Source organism: Thermobia domestica, chromosome 3 (genome assembly GCF_964235325.1).
Source record: "Thermobia domestica chromosome 3, izTheDome1.hap1.1, whole genome shotgun sequence".
Classification (NCBI taxonomy): domain Eukaryota; kingdom Metazoa; phylum Arthropoda; class Insecta; order Zygentoma; family Lepismatidae; genus Thermobia; species Thermobia domestica.
In genome coordinates this window covers 40679038-40704059 of record NC_137456.1, presented here as the reverse complement: position 1 = coordinate 40704059, position 25022 = coordinate 40679038, and the positions used below count along the sequence as shown (strand labels likewise).

Sequence of the window (25022 nt, the reverse complement as noted above, 5' to 3'; positions counted from 1 at the left end):
TCAATTTAGGAAACAAGTGCTTGTCATGGTTTGCTCAACTATAGAGACCGTCTCGTCAGAAATTGACGCTTCTTCTTTGTCATGAACTTTAGTACGACCTGCTGTAAACTCCTTACACCATTTGCGGACGTTTTTAACATCCACGCACGACTCGCCGTACGCTTCCGTCAACTGACAATGAATTTCAATCTGTTTAACGCCTTTTGCGTTCAAAAACCGAATAACTGTGCGAACTTCGCACTTGGCGGTAGCGCCAAACGAGAACTCCATTACAAACGGCTGACAAGCTAAGATGAGCGTTTCAGCGAGGTGCATACAGACTTGTCTGGGTGTGGGGAAAAACCACAAACACAGCAGTGTTGCCAACAATCACACCTGAGTTTGTCTGTATCCCCACTGTTTGGAGAACTTCCTTTTGGGATTACCCTTGTATAAAAAAGTAAATGAAATTAAGTTCAAAACTTATAGAAATACAAACATAGTATGGTACTTATCAAGTTTAATTTTCACTATGTAAGTGGCTGATATTATTATTGTAAAACATTAAATAAGCATGTATTAAGAAAAAAAAAATAATGATTACTTATTCAGGGTGTCTACTAAATTCCAAAATGAAATTTCGTGACTTTTTCATGACCTTTTCTTTACCAAATCACAACATTTCCTAACATTTTCAAGAGCGAATTTGGGTGCGAATTAGGCCGAATTTTCATCCATGCGATAGAAACAGTGTGCTTTGCTTGCGATTTGGTAGCGTGTAAAGAAGACCATAGACATTTTTAGTGGTGAATTTTGATGTTTTATAGAACAAAATTTTCCAATCTATACTTACATTTATACAGTTTAAAAAAATTCGTTACCCAAAAGCTAAATTTCGTGACTTTTTCGTGACTTTCGTGACCAATAGACACCCTGTTATTACACCACGTTCTTATTTTGTACCAAGACAGTTTCGGTATACGCTACTATCTTCGATCGGAATATTCGCATTATTATTTTATTATTATTATTATTATTATTATTATTTACAACCCTAATTCGTACCGATTTAAGAATCAGGGATGTGAAAATATTAGTACAATGATTCGTCGATCGAAGAATGTAGTAGTATCTACCGAAACTGTTTTGGTGCAAATTAAAGACAATAATACAACAGATAAAGAATCATCTTAATTTAATAGCGTGCGACAGTTGTGTACCCTGACTTGTTAAAACATATATTAATTATTACTATATATAATCTAGATCAGGTACCAGCTTCTTTCACAGCCCATGACGCTTGCGAGGAAACTTAGACCTTTAAATGCTTAGTAATTAACCGATGCGCAAACACTGTGATGCAATCTCCACACCCACTACACAGTCGATGATCGAAGAGGAAGAAAATGAAACTTCATTTTAACTCAAGTACAGGCATAAATATCGTTCGCAAACCGCTGTATCATTTATAATGCCGGAATAATTTTAAAATGAGAATAAACAATGACTTTTTATCGTACGAGACGGATCATTAATAAATAATTACAAATGCAAAACTATTGATGGAGAAAGATTAAATAAATAAAATAAAAATGAAATCTTTCAGTTTAACGTCCGACAATAATGCCCTTTACACTAAGGGGAAAAAAATGAAATCTTTGAATTTTACGTCCCACGATTATGCCGGTTAAGCTAAAGGAGACGGTGATGATGAGTAACGAATGAAATGGTGGAATGAAGAAAGTGAGAGGAAACGGGAGAACCCCGAGAAAACCCACGCACACGGTGTCTGTCCTCCACAAAGTTCACTTGGCGGGGGCTGGGATCGAACCCGGGACCCCAAGCACCAGAGGTGAACGCTCTACCACTGAGCCACAGCGGCCCCTTTTACACTAAGGGAGACGATGATTAAGGCCAAGTGAATGATGATGGAAAAGTTAACGGAATGAGAATGTCGGAGGAAACAGGAGTATCCCGAGAAAAAACAGACAGAAGTTGTCCACCACAAACTTACTTGGTCGGGGATCGAATTAGGGATTCGACGCACCAAAGGTAAACGCTCTACAACTGAACCACCTACCCCATAATTAAATACGTATCTACAAACGCAGAATAATTAACAAATATTACATTTTAAGCACAAAGCAGAAAGTACACTTTGGTATCTGTAAAAATATCCTATTTTAGGATCCAGGGTCCGACGAAATTAGTCCAACTATTCGTGACTTAACGCATACGATGATGTACAACTTTAACAGCAATTTTCGTAAGCTCATAAGCACTTCAGAAATAAACCTCTTTGCTAATTTAAAAAACATTACAATGAAAATAAAGCAGCTCGAACACGAGTAACTGTATTCCAAAATTCCTCCTCTTGTGTGATCAGCTACCTTCAGTTAATACAGGACGGGAAACTCCAGTAAAATCGAAACTAGTGGAAACGAAAAAAACAAAAAAAATATTGGAATTATGCGTGCGTTGAAAATAAATTTATCATTGCATCGTTGATCTAACTGTATTTTGTAGCTAATTCACCAATATCATATTCCACTACTCAAGTAAAAAAAAAAAAAATAATAATGCGCAAAGCTGCAGAATAGAAGTTTTTTACACATCTATAGTGGATAACAGAGATAAATGTATAAGACCAAAGTTGGCAAATGAAAAACAAGTTCCTAACAACATCTGAAAGTGTCTTAAAACCTTCATTTTTACGAAGGTAAGTCAATAAGTAAATGCAATATATTTCTATTTGTTTTCAGGTTGGCTCTACGGTATTGTGTGTTCAACAGGCGATAGATGTCACCGCTGGCTTGCCTGTGGTACATTGCAGAGTTATCACATCAATACGCTTTGCTTTGTTGCGAAGTAAAGATGATCACGCCACACTTTGTGTGCACCAAAGAAAAACAGTATTCTGTGATCCGTTTTTGTGGTTTGAAGATGTACCCGGAACGGAAATTAATAGAAGACTTTCAGCATGATACGGGGATGTGTTTCCACAGCGAAGTGTTTACCAGTGGACTGAACAGTTCAAAAATGGTAGAACGAGCGTGAAGGATGAGGAAAGAGCAGCTATAGCAATAACTGATGACATTATTGAACGAGTCCGTACCGTATTTCTGAATAATGGACTGCTGAAGTGGCAACTCATATGAAGATTAGTCACGATTCTGCATATGACATCATACATAACAGGCTTCACTTTGACGAAGTCTGTGCGAGATAGGTTCCGAAAAAAAACTCGATGAAAAACACAAGCGAAACTGTGTAAGAATCTGTGAGCACCTTCTGGACCGTTATGCTAACGAAGAAGTATTTCTCGTGCCAATCATCACTACAGACGAAACGTGGATTCATCACTTTAAACCAGAGTGCAAACGCTAGAGCATGGAATAGAAGCACCCCGGATCTCTCGTCAAGAAATTCAAGAGTCATACATCTCCATGAAAGTAACGCTCACAAGGGCCAATCCTGGAACATTAACTAAAAAAGGGGTCAACAATAAACATTACACGGCACAGTGATATGCTGGTTAGCAAACTGAAGCGTGCAATTCGTAATAAACAAGGAGGTCAATTGTCGAAAGGCGTTCTTGTGTTTTGCATGACAATGCGCGTCCACATACCGCTGCCCACACCGTTCAAACTCTTCAGAACGCTGCGTTTCGAGGTATTGGAGCATCCTGCATGCAGTCCCGATCTCGATCCGTCGGATTACCATATGTTTGGTCTTAAGGCCGTCAACTCAGCTCCGATCAACGGGTGAAGAAAGCGGTGCATTCGTGCCTTACTGCGCAACAAAATTTTTTTTTTTTTTTTTGAAAAGGGTATTTGAAAGATTGTGCAGCGGTGCACCAGGTGCATTGAAAAGCACGGTGACTATGCTGAAAAATTATATTAATAAAAACACTGTACTCTTGTGGTAATAAATAATAAATAATAATTGATTGCAGATACTGACTTACTGTCGTAAATGTCTTTCAAATATCATTCTTAGCAAATCCAAATTTCTCTTAGCAAAATTCCCTGACATTTCCCGGTTTTCCAGGTACGTCGCCACCAAATATACACCAAGGTTAATACTAAACACCAAAGCAAACATTTATTATTACTAGAGACCGGATGTTAGGCAAAATGCCTATTCTTTAATATTAAAGATATGATCAAAATAGCGTTTTAAAGTTTATGTGGGGGATTTTAGTTTCGATTTAAGCCAATTTTATTTTGCCTATTTTGCCTATTTCGACCTTTACTGCCTAAATAATCGCTTTAATGCCTAATATTGCCTATTCTATGCATTTTCTTTAAAATAATCCTTGATTGGGAAAACATATAATTTATACAATATAAATAAAGACGCATATATACGTATAATAAGTGTTTGTAAATACAAGCACGTGCTACGTTACAATGTACAAAAAGGGTGACCTTCAGAGATGTGCATATACTTTGGAAGGTGATTAATGACATCAAAAGAAGACAAAAAGTCCTCTTGTATTTTGTCGAATTCTGTGCCGTGTACGAGTGATTGTGGTGCCAACTTGGAATCGAAAATCGAATCTTGACAATTGAAACGGAACAGATAGATGTGCACATACGTTGGGAGGTGATTCGTGACATGAAAAGAAGACAAAAGTCCTGTTGCATGTTGTCTAATTCGTCGTCGTGTACGAGAGACAGAGGTGCCAACTTGGAATCGAAAATCGTGCACATACTTCGACAGATGATTCGTGACATGTAAAGACGGCAAAAAGTTCTCTTGAATGTCAGAATCATCATCATCATGATATCTTGAATGTCTTCTTTTGATATCACGAATCACATCCCGAAGTATGTGCAGATCCTTTAGGTTCACCCAGTATGTATGGAATGCATAACAAGCTTTGTTTTTATATGTACAATAAAAGAAGATATTACACGCATGTATGTTTCTATATTCTTTGAACATTATCTATGACCTGAATCTATTTTTTAATGGTATTGAGTATTTATCTTCATTATTTCGAGTTACATTTTAGTGCCTATTTTACTGCCTATTTTTAAAATTTTTAGTGCCTATTTGCCTGCCTATTTTACAGGTTTTTAGTGCCTAAACATCCGGTCTGTAATTATTACTAATCTGTAACATATATTAGTAATAATGTGTGTTTTATTTGGTCGTATTTTATTTTTATTTAAGATATATAACTAGCTTGAATGCTTGAATGAAAAGCATTCAGATATCAAAGTCATGAAAATCTGAGATGGTGGAGCGACACTATTGCATGATGTCATGGGAATAACCTTCGCTTTTTTTAATGCTAATCTATGTAGTACTTCGCGGATACTGGAACACAAAGAAGTCGACTTCTCTGAAGAACTGAAATGAAATGAAACATTTCAGTTTAACGGCCCACGGTTATGCTCTTTCGGCTAAGGGAGACGATTAAAGTGAATGATGATGGAAGAATTGGTGGAATGAAAAGTAGGAGGAACCGAGAAAACCCACGGGCACGATGTTGTCCACCGCAAACTTATTTGGCCGGGGATCGAACCAGCGACCTCACGCAACAGAGGTGAGCACTCTACCACTGAGCCACCGTGCCCCCATTCTCTGAAGAAGCATCACTACTTCCACTTGTATTACGACACACACTGACCACTGTGAAATGAAAATGAAGTAGAAAGTTTAGCATCTCGGGGTTAATCCCTATTCGTGCGTTAAAAAAAAATGATAAATGCAAATGTGATAAACGGAAGGAAACGGGAACTTCCCCTTCGAAAAAAGAAAGAAACGGACATGATAGTGTACATCATAAGCGCAATTAATCTGGAATCGAGCCACGAATTCTTAACACAGAAAGTAAGTGTTTTATCATTGAGCCACCATGCTCTCCACTGACCATTTCGTTTCAAATTATCATCGAAATGCAATATAGGTACAGAGTCCTTTTTAAAATAACGAATCGATTGTGATATCTCTTAACTACGCCAGGCCACAAATATTATGAACTCGCATTTATGTTTTGATCTCTCACCTTAGTAGCCGGAGGAAAATTAAGGCCTAAAAGTCCATCAGCACATCCAACATGTTGTAAAACAACAGACTGATCTTCATTAGGCTCCTTCTCCTGGACGCCATCTAAACACAGCTCCTCAGTTATTAGATCTACATTCTGAAAACAAACCAAAAAAAGCTAAGTTTATATGCACAAAATCAACATTTCATTTCGTTAATAATACAGGGTGTCTACTGGAATACCAGAAAGTAAATTCATTACTTTTTCATGACTTTTCATGACCTTTTTGTTCAAATTTTCATGACCATGGCGATAAAAATTTACCATTAGTAATAATAAACCCCTACCATCAGTGGTGCATCGGAACTAGGCGGGTTGCTAGTCTTAAATATCACTTATTGTGAATCTTAAAGAAAGAATCTAAAATTCTGCCGCCTTGTGCTCGAGCACAGAATAGCACTTACCTAAATACGGGCCTGCTCTTACCAGTGAATCACTCTATACTGTATTTGAAGTTTTAATTCTGAGTATAATTATCCATCTAGCAGAAATTTGTCTGAAATTAAGTACTCAGAGAACTGCCCAAAGTCAAAACAAATTATAAAAGAAATTCATTTTAAAAAAATAGATCATCAAATTTAAAATCTGCAAACTCAAACGAATAATATTATTTGCATAAGTCTAAAGGCCCAAAAATACACAATTTACATTTCTTAGAAGTAAAGAAATAGCAGATCAAAAAGTTGGACAGTAAAAAGTTGTTACTATATTACAGAGACTAGAAGATGAAATGGGGAGCAGCTAGGAAGACAGTAAAGTACCAGTTAGCCAGCACTAACTGGTGGGGGAAATTCTCTCAATTACTGACCTGATACAACTGTTTCAGTACATGCAGTATGAGGTATAAAAGTATGAGGTATAAAAATATACTCTGAGATTTCAGATTTTCATGACCAGTTGGGTAAATAAAGGACTTTTTCATGGCTTTCATGACCACTAAGCAAAATATATGACTTTTTCATGACTTTCATGACTTTCATGACCAGTAGACACCCTGTAATAACAATTTGACTTCTTTTTAGCATGGAGGCTATATACCTAGGTAAGAGAGGGTCTATTTCGAATCATATGTCCCATAAGAAACTATCTTGAAACAACAAGCACACTAACTACTCATTTATTTAGGATCATGCGCAACAGTAACTAAATTATCACCTTAATGATGTTCGATGGGGATGCAATAATTTATCTAAGTATCATCTATTCCTATTACGAAACAAACCTTGTCAATGAAAGTTATGGTATGTTTTGGTGCTATTATTATTATTATTATTATTATTATTATTATTATTATGAATATTGTCAGTATTGATCTATATTCGGTATGTTATGCATAATGATAAAAGATCAATATTGAAACTATAATAATAATAATAATAATAATAATAATAATAATAATAATAATAATAATAATAATAATAATAATAATAATAATAATAATAATCATAATAATAATAATAATAATAATAATAATAATACAAGCAAGCACATCTCTAGATTCTAAAAATTGTAAACAAACTTTTTCCTCGAAAGTTAAGATCTAAAGGCTTATCAGTCCCTACCATAAACCTTTCTTTATAACCAGCTTCCACCATTGCCATTGTAACACAGAAAGAACTGTAGCTTACTCTCATTGTGTCAACCCTTTCACGGTTATTACAGTAGTATCAGTCTAATATGGCCATAGATCTAATTCCTAACCCTATAATAGCATTCCCTTGTACAAGAAAAATGAATATTTTAATTTTTTTATACATAAGACCATACTGTTTCATTTTCGTATTTAGGCAGCTAATTACACATTAGCTCAAATAGTTAAAGTACCTTAAAGGAGAAACACATTTCAAGTATTCGGTTGCAATAATTTTAGTATTCCAGTTGGATTATACGTATAAACTCTATATAATTATTTTCGAAGATACACGAAACCCATTCTGTACACGCTCATGGCTTAGTTTTGATAAAAATCTCGTCTTTGCAAGTGTTTTAAATTTTACTACTGGGATGTAATTACTCTTATATGGCATTAATGAGTTCATATTATTTTACGCAAATTGTTCTAATATAAGGAAACGATTCTACCTTACGTTACATGTTCTGCTTCTCTTTAGAATCATTTTACTCCCTTCCTGGGAGAACTACTGCTTAAAGTAATAGAAGTATGCAAAGTGAAGCTAACTGGACACTTACTCAGACATTTTCCACATTTTTAAGTCAAGTTCTTGAAAAAGAGGACGATAGATTTATTTATTCATTTTTATACATACTTCAGGACAGTATCGGCTTTAAGTCAGTCACGACATCTCTCGGCGAGCACACTATCCGGGAAGGGAAGCGCTTTGGGACCTGTATGTTAGGCACTACCCAAATATTTGCCTGGTGTAAATAAGGAAGATACCACTTAGGATGACTGACCCTGAGACATCTCTGCAAATTTTTTTTTTTTTTTTTTTTTTTTTTTATCGAAGAACTGGACATTCTCGATCAGCTGATTAGTTAACTTGTATATGGAAACATTGACTCTGTAGGTCAATGTCAGGGTTCTGATATTCCTTTGTTCGAAGTGATTGAAACGCCACTTATCTTTTGTAATCTACCCGTAACTACTACGTTTCCATTAAAATGAAACGTGAGGAAAGCCGGAGTAGGGGCCTAGAAATCGTGTTCGTCAAATTGAAAATTAGTATAATGTAATCTCGGTATAGTTTTTTTGACTTAAAGTGCTCCTAGACGTAAGGTAGACGGAAGAAAATGTAACAATTTTGTGTACAGTGCCAACGATATATGACTCGTCGAGAATTTGTAAGTACTAAATTTTAATCTATTTTTTTCCTCTTTTTGGCCCAACTGCTGAAAGTTTTTGGTGAGTGGTATGTCTTTGGTCACTAGAATAATCATGTTGTTAAATATTTGGGGGATTAAATTCAATTTGAGAGTATATTTGATATGAGAAACCTTTCAAAAAGAATAATCTGTAAATTCCATTTAGAATATTAAATAGTAGAATGCTAATGTGTAATAACTTCCGGACTACCATTCAAAATGGGAAAGGGTTGAATTTGGTTTTGAATAATGTTGTTTGTGTCAGCACATTTATTTTGTTACTGTTAAATTTCTATTCATGTTAAAGTATTTATATAATAAATTGTTCATGATGAAGGAGATTTATAATTTAAATGAAAAAAAGATTACTTGCCCAAACTCTTCCGCATTAAGGGAAAGATAACTGACCCTTTCATAGGTAGTGGTTTACTTGGTTTCAAGACTGCCGCTACAACCCAAAAAACGGTTGTTACACCCTTTCGACCAAATGTCCCTACTAGAAATCGAATCCGGAACCGCTCCCACTAAAGGCAAGAGCGCTAGCGACTTCTTAAGCGGGGCCACCAAAGAAAGGGCGATCGAGAACATCTCATTTAAAACATAAGATCAAGAAGAAAAGTTATTTTTCCTACACCGAGGAGAGAAAAGGCTGCTGCATATAGGAAGCTGTGGCTGCGAAGACAAGATTTAGCCTTCTGAAGAAGAGAGAGGATATTTAATTGGAGACACCCTACATACGATCGACCTCATGTCATGTTTGTGAATAATGCAAATTGTAAAGTAAATAGTCAAAGAAAGCAAAAATATATATATATATATATATATATATATATATATATATATATATATATATATATATATATATATATATATATTTTTTTTTTTTTTTTTTTTTTTTTTTTTTTTTAATAAATTAGACATTTAGATTTAGCGTGATGTTGGAAATCATCTTACAACATATATTAATGATTTGTATTTTTAAAAGATTAATTGGAAAATGAAAGATAACTGAAAATAGGGAACAGTACATTTGACGATACTGGGTACAATACCAAAAGCAAGTTTGTAATGTAAATTACATTAGACATCAAACGACAAGCATATTTTAATATTGCAGTAACAAGAAATACTCTTAGTTTGGACAATTTTTAGTGCGGATTTTTTAAAGACAGGTTTAATAAGACATGAAAGTTTCACACGCGCTTGCTATTTGAAATTGCATTTGCCCGACGAAGTCCGCAGCAGTACCAGCGTATGAAATATTGTAAGGGAATAAACTGATTCTACAGAAGAACAGAACACGAGAATACTATACTCTCATACAATATTATTGTAACTACATACTTGCTGCTCCTTAGCACTGTCTTCTCCACCATCAATCTTCATTTGAACTGTTCTACCTCCGCCAGTTAATACCCAATACTGCAACTGAAGCATGCTTTTCCTTATATCACCATCATTTCTACTAAGAACACCATTCACCAAATGTTCATCGATCCAAACTCCTTCCACAAGACAAATCAACTGAAGCATACACGCTGCAAACGAGAAAATACATTATTATAGATTTTGATAGCAAACAAAACTAGTACAGCAAATGAGAAAAAAAAAATGAAATCTTTGAGTTTTACGTCCCACGGTTATGCCGGTTAGGCTAAAGGGAACGGTGATGATGAGTAATGTATGAAATGGTGGAATGAAGTAAGTGGGAGGAAACGGGAGAACCCCGAGAAAACCCACGCACACGGTGTTTGTCCACCACAAAGTTCACTTGGCGGGAGCTGGGATCGAACCCGGGACCCCAAGCACCAGAGGTGAACGCTCTACCACTGAGCCACCGCGGCCCCTACAGCAAATGAGAAAACATTACGACAATTACTCGAGACAATAATCTCAACTGAATTAATATTATTACTTCTGTACATTTATCAAGTGATATAATTTCAAGAACTCCACTGTTCCCTTCACCTGATATATGTTGAAAAAACTTACGCTAAGAACTTAAATATCTAAAAGGCCAATATTAAATTTACAGACGTTATATCATTTTAACAAGAAATGATTCACTTTGACAGTGATTTGTAAAGACGATATGTTTTCTATGCATTTAATATTGATTTATATATACAGGGTATTTTAAACCAACAATGGTAACATTTAGGATGTGATTCCTGACACCAAGATAAGACAAAAAGTATAGACCAACCTGCATGGTGAGTACTTCAGACTATATACCCGTAGCCAAACTCCCTCCATAAAAATTGTTACGCAAATACCTTAGGATTCCGAAACATGTATTTTTGGATAGCGCACATATTAGTTCCTAAGTGAAGACTTGACCCGAACTCCGAAAGGAAGCATTTGTATACTCAGGTTGGTCTATACTTCTTGTCTTATTTTGGTGTCAGGAATCACCTCCCAAACATTGTCGTTGTTGTTTAGAAACACCCTGTATATGAGTTCTTGGTGTATATTTTTTCAACGTACATCGTGACAAACGAGTTTTTAAAATCGATTCACTTCATAAATACGAGTATATAGACATAATGAAATCATTACAACGGAACTAACTAACGTATAGTCATATTCCTAAAGATAGGACCAAATATAGAGGGAATTCATTACTCACTTATATGTGAAATTGTACGAAACTAAACTGTAACTTCCTTTCCTTGCAGATAATTATTTCTAGAGGTTTTAAGGCAAAAGCTTTCAACTGCGATTTTTCTACTACTTTAAAAATTGATTTTTTACGACAAAAGAAAACAGAATATTGTAAATACAGATTCAATGTGTATATATAAGATTCTGTATATGCTGGTATGTGCTATTTCTCCCAAGCTGACTGGCATGTGCTTCGTCTTTCGTAAGTTTCGACAAATCATCAAAGGAAAACGTTGAATTAGGTTAGTGGTAACCAGGATAAAGCACGACTACAGAGCTTCTAATACAGTTCGCCACAACAAAAATGCGTATCTCTACTAGCAACTTTCATAGTAACCAAATCGGAATTACGACCGCAAAGACAAATGAATTAACAGAGATACTGAACAATAACAAAACTCAGAGGCACGTGACTAACTTTACTGGGTAAAACAAACTTACAGTGAAATTATTATATATATATATATATATATATATATATATATATGCAAAGAATGATCTTTGTTTTGCTGCTTTGCATTACAAGGACTAATAACTATACTAGACGTACCAAGTGAAATGTTCAATCCAAATTGATTATATATGTTTCTTCTCAGCGATCAAAGTGTTTTTTATTGACACTGTGTACAGCTCAATTAGGAAATGTAAAAACATTTAACCTAAGAACCGTACACTCCAAGCACTTCGGTCTCATCACAGAAGATATATAATCATAAAAAAAGCTCATAAGAATTTATGTTTTCTAATAATAAAGCACGGAGCCTACGACGTGAGACCTGAAATTATACTCTTACGTAATGTCTGAACCATAGTATTTCTATAAAGGATTAAGTCTGGTCCTCCCCAGCCTAAATACGAGAATACAGGGTAGCCACAAGTCCGTTACCTATTGATAAATGCTAATGTAAGGTTTTCCATTGTTTCAGATTGTGTGAACGATGGCTGATACTTCCACTTACAGTATTGAAGAACGTGTTACTACAAGTTGCCACTTGCCTGGCTACCACGAAGATCAGACCTCGCCATCTGTGATAGTGCGCTATAGAGGTTCATAGAGGGGGTCGTTGCATAAAACTGTTACGACACCACTGCCGAACTGACAGAAGCTGTGAAAGAATCTTTCACTCAAGTTACACCTACAATGCTCCGCAAAATGTTCCACAAAATGTGACAGTGTATTATCTTTCGCCATGAGAATGACGGGCGACAGACTGATCTTTTGGACACTTAATGTCTCCTATCTCAATAAAACTTTTCGAAAGCATTGATGTTCATGTCATTCAGTTCTTTCCGTGTAGTTATTTACGCATGTTTAGTGGTTTATTAAGTTCTTTTCAGGGATACCGGAACTTTGTGGTCACCTGTAGAATCACATACATTGTTCCAGTTAGTTCACAACCAAAGTTGGGCTCAATACATTTAATAGTTGACGCCATTACACTTAATTTGAATGAGTAATAAAACGAAATATTTGAGTTTTACGTCCCACAGTTATACCGGTTAGGCTAAAGGAGGCAGTGACGATGAGAAATAAATGAAATGGTGGAATGAAGAAAGCGGGAGGATCCGAGAAAACCCACGAGCACGGTGTTTGTCCACCACAAAGTCCTTCAATGAGTAAGTTTTCCGTTATGCCTTGAATTCGAAAAAGGATATACAGTTAACTATGCCTGATATTTATTATTATTTATTGATATAACTGCTCAACATTTCCATTAAATTAAATAATAACTAGTGATCTATGTATTGTATAAGCAAGTGAAGTTTCTTTTTTCCTTCTTTCTCAAATATTTCCTTCGCCTCACTCATCACCAATTTGAATCCAAAATAATACACATATTTTTTTTTAAATCAAAGTTATTGTGGAACATTTTTTAAATCAGGAAGAGGGACGGGAGAGGGATTCACTTGCACACAATTTACTGATTTGAACTCTAAGCAGTATGGATTGTGAGAAAACTAAACAGCATATGCACTATATTGTTTATTGATGAAATAATTTTTACGAGTGATCAGGGTAAGTTTTTGAATGAAGGGAGGAACGGTAAGGGAATAGGAAATTAACCAATCCAGAGCTCGCGTTTCCTTGCGATTGACGCGTAAATCTATCATTTTGTAGAGTCTTTGACTCGCAAGTTTCCGGCCGGTAGTTTCATTTGTTGTGAGTTAGGTATCACTGTAAGAACATGATGTGTAAACAAAGTGTGTGGTTTGGCTTCTGATGGTGCTGCAGTAATGGTGGGAAAAGTTAACGGTGTTGATGCTAAACTTCGAGATGTCTCCAAGAGGTTTAGTACAGGTCCATTGCATTCCACACAAAGTAGCTTTAGCAGCTTCTCAAGTTTCTAAGGGTATTGAAGACTGAAAGAAATATCAAAGAACTATTAGTCAGTTGTACAGTTCAGCAGTGAGATATAATAGGCTTCGGGAACTTGAGAAAGTACTAAAATGTGAAGCTGTGTCATTAAAGGAACCTAAGCTTATACATTGGCTGTCACTTTATTCAGCAGTGAAGGCTGTGGACAGATATTGGGAAGCGGTAGTAAGTGAACTTGAACAAGAAAAATTGTCCAAAAATGCAATCGCAACAGCACTCTACAGTGAGTTAAGATCATTTCGCTTTGTTATATTACAAAATTACTTTTAAATCTTCTTCCATGCCTTGAAAAGGTGTGTAAGAGTTTCTAGAAAGAGCAGATTGATTTGTTAATGATACAATCATTGGTGAATGACACTAAACAGTGTTCTTCAACTGAAGAGTATTCAGGGATCCAGTGTTGGAGAATTTCTGGATGACATACAGTCTTACGGCCACTACTAGCTGGTCTTGCTGTTGAGACAAATAAAAATTCTGATGGAAACATTTTAATCGTCCTTCATGCAGTACCGACTTTGCTCCCTAGTTATATTTTTTGATTGTTTCGATCCTTCACCTGAAAAGTAGACTTGGTACACAATATTCACGGTTCCATCGGTACTGAAGTTTTCAAAACATTAGTTCTCGACTAGCTTAAGTCTCAAGCGGTAGATTTATACAGAGGAACTGCGAAAGTTTGTCTCTCTACCAAAAATGTTTTATGCTTCATGTAGCCATGTCGAAAAATAGAAAAAAATAAAGTATTTGTATAGAATCAACAGTAAAGTTTTCTCCTTTCATTTTCATCTTTACAATAACCATTTTTTTTTTTCTGATCAAAAGATTGTCAATCAAAAATTTTCTTGTAAGCCTTATATCTGGATAACTACATACTATTACTTAACTCAATATGATGTGCTTATTCCGTAAAAAATACGAAAACTTGATTTAGGGCCCCTTCAAAAATTTTCTTGTACGCCTTATATCTAGAGAACTACACACAGTGTAGTCAAACCAAAACTGTTACTTATCTCAGTATGATGTGTTTATTCCGTATAAAATACGAAAACTCGATTTAGGGGGCGTTCAAAAATTTTGTGGCACCCGATCCACAAACTAACTATTGGCAAAGATCGGAATCTTTTGATGAATTTTTTAGATAATTTCTAAAATTCTTGGCCAAGATTGCAATCTTTTGATCTATTCTTATTTCTAAAATCCTTCATTTCGTATATGTTTCATTTGACTTAATTATTGAAACTTAGTAAATATTAAATAGTTATTGAAATAACAAATAAATCAGTCACTTTAATAATAATAATAATAATAATAATAATAATAATAATAATAATAATAATAATAATAACGAACGACATAATTATTAATTATAATTAGCTTTAAAATATACAATGAAATTGTTAGTGTTTCAGATGTATTACCGTTAATATTCTCTATGTCTAAATTTAAACAATGAAACAAAATGTATGCCATACTGACCACTAAATTTCTGCGGTGGCTGTTGCAGTCTTAAGAGCATGTGGTGATTTTGAAATCGGGCCAAATAAGGATGGGCACAATCGCTTGTAGTGAGAACCATTGGTCGTTTTGATGAAGTCACCAATGACGATAAAGCGGAAACAAAACCTTCGTCTTCTTCCTCGAAAACAACGTCGACCTGCAATTATTTAAAAAAAATTGAGAAACTTAAATGTTTCCACAATACCCAAATATGGTGATTAAATAATTTCTGTGAAAAAATCTATGAGGCAAACTGACAAAATTAAATTAATTAATGCTGATGTTAATGCTGATTCTAGATATCTGAAAATACATACTTTACCGAAAGTACGGAATATTTCTTGATAGTTAACTTGTAGTATTCGGTTAAGATGAAATTCCATGTATTTAGTTTTTTTTTTTTTTTTTTTTTTTTTTTTTTTTTGGTGTGTGTGTGTGTGTGTGTGTGTGTGTGTGTGTGTGTGTTTCTTGCTACTGTCCTCATATCAGACTGACATAATCAGCATACGCCATACATAAAAGGTGAGTGCCATTAAGATCTACGCCCTGGTTGCTAACAAACAAACAAAATCCACACGGTAACAAATTACATTTTAACATACCCTCATACACTGATTTTATATCTATTTTTCCACATAGCTAATTAATGTCATACAATCATGCTAACAACTTGTCCAGGTGGAATTTAGAAGGTAAAAATGGATTCCAGTTGTAAATTTTCAAGCAAGATGATGTTAATACGAGTTCGAGAAAAGACAGCAATTATATATAACTCAAAAGTAGTTTTAAAATGAAACTTACATCCTCCACTAGGATAAGTGACATTCTGTGCTGATCGCCTTGATCTTCCGAGGTATCTTGTTTCTTTCCTTTAGACGAAGAATCTAAACAATAAATAAAATTTTACAAAATAAATATTATTAAAGAACACACATGCACGACTTCATATGACAATGTCAAGATGATTTAGAATTTATATTTTTTCTTATTTTAATGTCACTACATTTTAATTAAGTAATTCGGTTTACCAAAACTCCTTTATATATTTACCCCGTTTATGTGTCCGAGAGACAAAACTCAAAAACTAATTAATGGATCAATACCGAACTTGATCAGGATGCAGACGGTTAAAATATTTAGGAATCGAGTTCGTTGATGGAGCCGATATTAAAGACGGAACTGGTAGAAATAAACCATTTCCGGTTTTTACGTTTATCATTATAGACCAAAAACGGTACTAGATAGCGAGAAGCGATTTTCTGCTATCAATTCAGGGTTCCAAGAATACAACAAGAAGTGATAGAAATGAACCACTTTCGATTTCAATGTTGATCGTTATACAGTAAAAACGGTAACAGATGGCGAGAAGTGTTTTTTTCTATAATAAATTTAGTGTCCCAAGACTATATTCCATTTCTACTCAAATCTCTCTACTATAAGTGATAGGAATCTACCACCATTTGCAGTTTCAATATTAATTGAGAAAATATCATACTTTAAAAATCGAACTTCTTCACGTGGTGTACACGCGACACTGCTACATGTTTTAAACACATTTATTAACTTTAATCCTAAAGTATTATAATTACACTCACTAGCTTAAAAGGCTCACGTTCTAAGCTATTGACCTTCCATCAAGAATGTCACAGAACACACAGAAAACACTCAAAATAAATTAAATACAAAATAAAACTTAACGAAGATGACAACTTCTTCTGAGTTTTATGTTAGCAATGGATTAAGGATGGAGGTAAGCAGGGTTGTTGGAATATTCTCCAGTTCAAAAATCCCCAGTGGGTTTTTGGAGTAAAACCTATATGAAAAACCTACAATAAAACCCAAAAATATACTTCAAAACTTGGATTGAAATAATAACCTTAATATGTTTATAATTACTTTCTTTAATCGTGTTTCCTCCCCGATAAATACCACCTTTACCAAGACACATGTGTGGAGTGGGGAGGATTGCGTGCTACAGTGAAATTTAGAGCTATGTTGGCAGTAGTTCAATACCAGAAGAGCCACCTCTACCAAATTGGTCTAAATTTTTTGAAAAAATGAAATCTTTAAGTTTTACGTCCCACGATTATGCCGGCTAGGCTAAAGGAGTGATTATGAGAAATGAATGAAATGGTGGAATGCAGAAAGTGGGAGGAAACGAGAGAACCCACACACACGGTGTTTGTCCACCACAAAGTTCACGTGTTGCGTGGTGGGATCGAACCCGGGACCCTACGTACCAGAGGTGAACGCTCTACCACTGAGACATTGAGGCCCCCTTGGTCTAAATGGAGTAGCCAGACGAAGAGTGTTCTGGGAAGAAGGCAGCAATTCTCCAGCAGCCAAGTTGGCGGAAATCATAGCGACTGGTACAGTCCGCAGCAAAAAACCTGCAACACGAGCATGTATGTTTTATTGTGAAACGACGAAGTCTTTTGCTCCAAAATAAGTGTGCAGGGGAGGACGCCGAGGTTTCTCCTGGCGTGATTCGTGCCACTTAGACGTTATGTTGATTCCCTGCGCTGTTAGGCGTAGTTTCACAATAAACTTACATGATCATATTGCAGGTTTTTTGCTGCGGACTGTACAACTTGGGCATTAGTCCCAGGCGTGGTCAGAGTGATTTTAACGGCTGGGATACTGCAAGGTGGAAGGCAACGGGAAACCACCACTATTTTTCTAGTTTGCAGACAGCAGAAAGAGAACGTACGTAAATGGTCTTTTACAGGTCAAAACATAGTTCCGGAGGTAAAATGTCTCCCTATTCTAATCTCCGAGAGGGAGATATCTTGGGAAGGACTACTGGAGTTCAGTTGATTTTGAGTTTAACATCCCGTTCAGCAGCGAGTCTATATGAGACGTGGACCCACTGATTACCGTGGAATCCGAACCACATGAGCTCCCGCCAAGGACTATTGGACGAGAAGGTAACAATGCTGGAAAGATAGATAGAAAAAGGAAGACAAACAAGAGTAAAAGGTTAACCCTTTTAAACGTTTTTCACGGAAATGGTATATTTCTCTTAGAAAGTTCCTGCTCGTACTTATTTCATGATTCGTACGTCATTGTTTTCAGACTGAATTTAGCCTTCGAAAGACAACAAACACTTCTCGCAGATGCAAAATCTGGAGATTCCGAAAAAGATATTTTGGATTGAGGTGGGGAACTAGCGGAAACCCAAGATACTTCTACTTTCATGAAAAGTACCTTAACAAATAAAGCTTGTTCTGGGCTAGAAGGACTTAACCTATAAAATTGAATCTGGTTCAGGTGGAGAGTATACAGACTATCATGCAACATCATCGTACATAATAGGTCCTTCCTATCACTTACTCTTGCCTCCAAGATGGATTACACGACCGGCTACGATTCAAGTACTGTTTTTATTTTTAAAAACGTCGTAAAAGGGGGGGGGGGGGGGATATTGACAAATAGATTCCATGGAAATTTTTATAGCATGATTACAATTATAATACTTATTATACTCACTGGAAGATGCGGTATCATCTTTGACGAAAAAATTGGTTAGGTTTCCAGACGAGTTCTCTGATGCTGACACTTGATGGGAGAGAGTTGCCTCTTGCAACTCTGACAAAAGAATCTTTCCCGTACGTTTCATTGAAGCATTAATCTCCAGAACCTGCAAATTAAGATACTTAACATTAACAAGGACTAAACACTCCACAGAAAAAACATTTTTAAAGCATCTAATCAACTCGTCCTTTGATAAATGGCACATTTACCAACCAAACAGATCACATGGAATACCATAGACTCCTAATCAAGGTCGAAATTATATATGATAGTGTAGGGAAAAAATCGATTTTATATCACACCGAATTATCAACAGATACGAATTCAATGACATACAAAGACTGGAAAATGTACCGTCAGAGTTGTTTCGTAATGTAGACACGAGCTGAGCAAGAAAGAAAGAAAAAAAATTGTCGTACTGTCTATGTGGTCTGAGTGGTTATGGCCCGACTTCCAAGTGATAGAATATATATGACTGTTTAAGAAATGAACTGGAAAGCGCAGTGCTTAATGCATAGGCACGATAAGCTGGAGATCCGAGTTCGAATTCCGGTCGAATCGTGCATTATTTAACTTATTGTATATCAAGATTCAAGTTACTTATTCATGAATAGGCTACAATCTAATATAAAATATTAAATTGTTTTATATATGCTATAAAGAAACAATGAATTCCACTAAGAAATATGAGATCGCCATTTTTTTTCTTCTTTCAGCTTCAACACCCATTACCACAAGGCAAATAATGACATCTTTTCTTAAATTTTGCATTATTGGATTTGGTATACAAAACGGACGTTGCTGTTGCCATTTTCAGAAGAAACTTTTTAAAATTTACTGTGATTTTGTGGATCGATTGTAATCAATTTACATCCCATTTGATTGTTACACTATTTTATGTTGTCATTATGTTGCAATATTAACACCGCACATTTTGCTGATCCTGACAGCGTGGGGGTTATGTGATATATATCTTCAGCTGAATTTAATGAATTGCAAGAACCAAAAGAAATATTCGTTGTAGGATGCTGAAAGCTCTTTTCTTTCTTCCTCGCAACTTCAAGAAACCACCTTCCATATTGATGAAGATTTATTCTGTGTATGTTTCGACGCGAAAGAAATACGCCAAACAAACAAACAAAAAAAAAAAAAAAGTAAAAAATATTCTTGTGTTGTTACTAGCAATGAAACAAAAAATTTTATGTTTACATTTTTTTTAAATTTATATTTCGCCCGTCTATTATGCTGCGAGCTTCTGTTATGTGGAGCTACAATTAACGCCCTCGAGAGAGTTTATAAACTATGCTGTCGTAAGGGAGTATCCAGAGAGGTATGGAGGTCAGAATGTTAATCCTGAAATTCTCACATTTACACTGCATTATATTACATTCTACTGCATTTTCAAGTCTTCGTAACAGACGTTCGTGCATTGTTTTTTACAAATTATTTATTATTATTGTTAGTTTTTAGATGCATCCCCTGGAATGTGGTCAGTAAGGATGACCACATTTTCTTTGAAAAACTATCATGTCGATATTTTTTTTTTTTTTCAAAAATCGAACAATTTTTCGAAAAGCGAAATAATAAAACTTTTTCGAGAAAAAAACTAAATCTTTCAAAAAAAAAATAGGAAACTATATCCTTTTTGGAAAGTTGTAAAGACTCTTCAAGAACGAAACTAACAAAAGTTGTTTCGAAATCGAAAAAATTTAAGAATAAAGTTTTAACACATGAAATAGGAAAAATGTTCATGAAAACGAAAATGAAGAAAAGTCTTTGAAGTTGTGAAAGACCAGTATTCCCTTTCTTATCTGAAACCACAAACAAAAGCAAAGAAATCGTGATATTAGGAAGAGAGACGCTCTACTCGTGGACTGACACATTGAATAGTATCTTGTTACATTATTACAGCGCGTTTTAGTCGTAATAGCTGTTTGAAAAAAAATCTTTGTTTTATGTTCCGTAGTTATATCGTGTAAGCTAAAGGAGATGGTGGTTATAAAAATGAAGGAAACGGTGGAATGAAAACGTGAAAAGACGGAGAAACCTCAAGAAAACCTCCCGTACGGTGTTTGTCAGCCACAAAGTCCACTTGGCGCGAGCTCCAATCGAACAAGGACCCTATGCACCAGAGGTGAACGCTCTATCACTGAGCTAATACAGCCCACATAATTGGTTTTTGAGAATGCCTTAAAGATACTCGCCTTTCCGAGACACGTTGTTTCATGTTAGCTATGGCTATGTAGTTTAGTAAGAATAATAAAAATTATTTACAGAAAGGACATGGCCATATCTTTTTAAAAAATAGCATATTGAAGAATGAAATTTTTGGAAACTAGAACTTTTTCGAAAAATGAAGCTCGTATAGTTCTTCGAAAAACGAATTTTTTTTTTCTCAGAAATACGAAGCAAAAAAAACAGATTTTTCGAAAATGATGATTCCTACTATACAAATCAATTACATACAGTTGGTACACGAACACTACCCAACATGCGAAATTCGTAAATTTTACACTTCATCGAAGAAAAAAACTTAGCATTTTCTATAGAACGCGTTCACTTTTACTGGTCCTTAACCCAATTATCAAAATAAGGTTACATCCTAATCTAGAGATAAATACAGAAATATTCAATAGATAAATTAAGCTCTGGATACATTGGTTTATCGTCAAAGCACTGAAGTCTTCGATTAAACAAAAGTTTCTTATTTCTTGTGTGTACAATACAGGAAAGGAACGTTCATGATTAATTAAGGGTTGCACACCCTATTTCAGAATCTGTATAAATTATCTAAACAAAAAATTAAGACAAATACGTATTCCGGTCAGGATGGAAGACAAAATTAAAACACCGAATGAGAGGCATACAGACTATAGCAGTAATACCGCTCATCTCATGTAATGAACTTATATCCACCAGTCTTACCTTATATCCAACTTCATTTGCAATGGCATAGACGGCAGACGTTTTACCACAACCAGAAGGTCCAACCAAAATGGCAGTGTTAGTAAGAGACCTCTCTTCGTCTTCAGAATCTCCGTCTGTAAAGTCACTCTCACTGCTATCCTTGCCTGAAAATAGAAACAAGTTTATAATAATGTACGACTTCAAAATACAATTAAACTAAAGCAAATACATCTAATCATTAACAAGTAATCAAATAATATCTCCTAACATCAAATAACGCTAAGTGTTACAGAGATTTGGATATACTCACTGCACTGCATTAGGGACTCTACACGTCTTAGTTTAAATTTCCATGACTTCAACATAAATTTTCACTACCTTTTTTTCCCTTTCCTTTTGTTGGCCTCTTCCTTCAGTTATAGCTCACTTTTATGCTCTATATTTTCATGTTGTTTTTAATATTTAGTTACAAAGTATCGCCTTAACGAGATTTTTAACCGATTTGGCCCAAGTTGTCCAGGTACTCGTTTTCCGAGTCTTGAGTTTATTTTCTTATTTTTTTTTAGTTTAACCGAGGCTAAGGGTGATTGTGATAATGAGATGGATGATAACAGTGAATGAAGTAAATGGGAGAACACAGGAGAACTCCAGGAAAACCCACGCACACGGTCACTTGGCGCGGACGGTTCAAACCAAGAACTCGACGCGCCAGAGGTGAACGCTCTACCAATCAAGCACCGCAGCATTAACAAACATACATCATAATTTGATCCCTCTCTTCCATTATCTATGACCAACAAGCCTGAAGTTTAACACCTTTCGACGTTCCTCAAGCTACTTTATTTGGAAAGATTTTGACTTTTTCTTATCATCTTTTTGAATCTTTCTTGATTCTCTGAGGTGTCCTATGTATCTTCTGTGGGCACATCTCCAAGAAATCCCATACGTTTCTGTGAAATACAGAAGATTTCCCTGATTTTCGGTATATTTGGAAGCACTTCCAGGACTTCCCTCATTTATTTTAATTTCCCTGACTTTCAAGGTCAGTGTAAACTGTATACGCACCGCAAACTGAACACGGATCGGTTGGATTCGCAGTCGGGCACACTACTAATGAGCTACAGGGCATCTCATTTCAATTTATCTAGTACTTTAATATTTTTAAAATATGTATTTTCTACCTACCAGCAGCCTGCAATCAGTTTCTTCATCCGTAAGATATATATATTAAGTAAATTTCCCTAACTACTTATATGCTTTCCTGACTTTATCTAACCAAATGTCGTTTCCATGACTTTCTATGTAAGCAGAAACTATGTAACATGGGAAAACACAGAAGAACCCCAAGAAAATGCACAGACACGATGTCGTCCACTACAAATTCACACAGTGTGGGATCGAACCAGGAACATCTCGCACCAATGTGCGCTCTACCACTGCACCACCACGCTCCCTTCATGTTCTGGCATTTGGTAACTTCTCGATGAATATATATTTCTCGCTGTTCGTGGAATTTCCGTATTCTTAAATGTTATTCTTAATTCCGTATTCTTTTCTCTTATATCTTAAATGTTATCCTCTCATTTCTTCCTGCTTCTCGATGTCTCCGACCAAATAACTTGTAATCATTCCCACACTAGAAACAACTATGAAAGTTGTTCCTAGTGTGGGAATGATTATAAGTTATTTGATCTTTGACGGTCCCTCTTTCCCCCCAATATTTGATTAGTAATTGTTTTTATCACTGATTTTCGGTTTCAGTACTAGCTATATCTTGCTACTATCTGATTTTTCATAGACAATCTGTATAACCAACTCTAAATTACTCATATATATAATTCTATTACTCTATTCTTTCTTCTTGAATTATTTTCAATATATTCCGTTGACTATACAGGGAAAAGAACTGACTTCCTATCCCTGCTCTTTTGATTTAGTGGTCTCCATCTAGACACATTAAGGAAAGTGGACTGGGACGTGCCTCCAGGGTCTATTTCTCAAAACTACTAGTCTTGCACTATTTTTTACAAGTCGTAAAATACTGTAAAGTAGAAATACTAGAATAATTGTAGAAGTCATTTGCCCATACTAATGCTCATTCCTTTTAATTTGTCATCATTTTATGGTATATACAATTATAAAATGTTTTAATTTTAAAGTTAAGCACTAGTATTACAGTTGTGAGAATAGGCTCCAGACAGGACACTCAAACAAATCCAAACGTGACAGATAATTCTAGAAATCATAGTAATGATAATTAATATGAAAAATGCTGAAGCAAAATAGGAAAGAACTTCTATAGTATTTCAAATCCTTGAAGTTTTGTTACGAAATATACTACTAAATATCATTACATTTTAATCAGTTCTTTGAAGGCAGCAGTTTCGGTTTACTACTATATTATGAGTTCAGAACTGATTTTATTTATATTAATTTACAGATAATATATATACTCACCTTTCTTCGAGACACCATCTTTCCGTTTGCAGTGCCCCTTCTTGAAATCATCGTACCTTTTCCACGCCTTTAACCAGTCTTTCAGTTGATTAATTTTCCCACGATTGCCAAGCACCTCTTTTGAATGTAGCGGTTTGTACTTTTCGACCCAAGTCTCATGTATTTCTTGTGCTTCGGCCTGTCCATCCTGACTTTCAGTTTCTGACTCACTGCCATTTACATCCGACGCAGCAGAATTCAGGTTCATTTTAGATAAACCTCGCTTTCTATGAAGCAATCTGCGGAATATTTTATACACAGGATATTCTGGTGCTGCATCTTTTATTCTTTTCAATATTAATTTCACCTGTGTTACGGAATATTTATTTTCCTGTGAGGGACGGAATAGGTTACGTACAGCATCAATTCTTAAACAATCAGTGAATACTCCACGCGGAAAACTTTCAGCGATAACTAGGTCTTGATGTCTATTTTCAACTATTAAGTTATTTATATCACACAATGGAAGACGCCAAACTTCATCATCGGTTTTTTGCTGTACATGGCTCACGGATGGGAATGGCGGAAAATCAAGTTCAAAGCTGGAAAAGAATACACAAATATGTATTACAAGTAAATTATTATTACTTTTATTTTTGTAATAGCTAATGGTACGTGTTATGTTTCTTTTAATACAACTAGCAGCGTTCACCCCGCTTCGCTGCGGTCACCCCGGAACGCAAT

The 25022-nt window shown here is 35.4% G+C and overlaps 1 protein-coding gene across 1 annotated transcript in view; it reads right to left on the bottom strand.

Moving 5' to 3' along the window:
- The window catches only part of elg1 (enhanced level of genomic instability 1), a 72412-nt gene that overhangs the window by 9958 nt on the left and 37432 nt on the right, over positions 1-25022 (bottom strand). The window contains exons 6-12 of the mRNA XM_081750705.1: positions 24300-24880; positions 21861-22006; positions 18891-19041; positions 16203-16285; positions 15381-15558; positions 10208-10401; positions 5999-6136 (exon numbers count right to left, since the gene is read on the bottom strand). Of these exons, the coding sequence (XP_081606831.1) occupies positions 5999-6136; positions 10208-10401; positions 15381-15558; positions 16203-16285; positions 18891-19041; positions 21861-22006; positions 24300-24880 (1471 nt within the window). The remainder of the gene's footprint in view (positions 1-5998; positions 6137-10207; positions 10402-15380; positions 15559-16202; positions 16286-18890; positions 19042-21860; positions 22007-24299; positions 24881-25022) is intronic.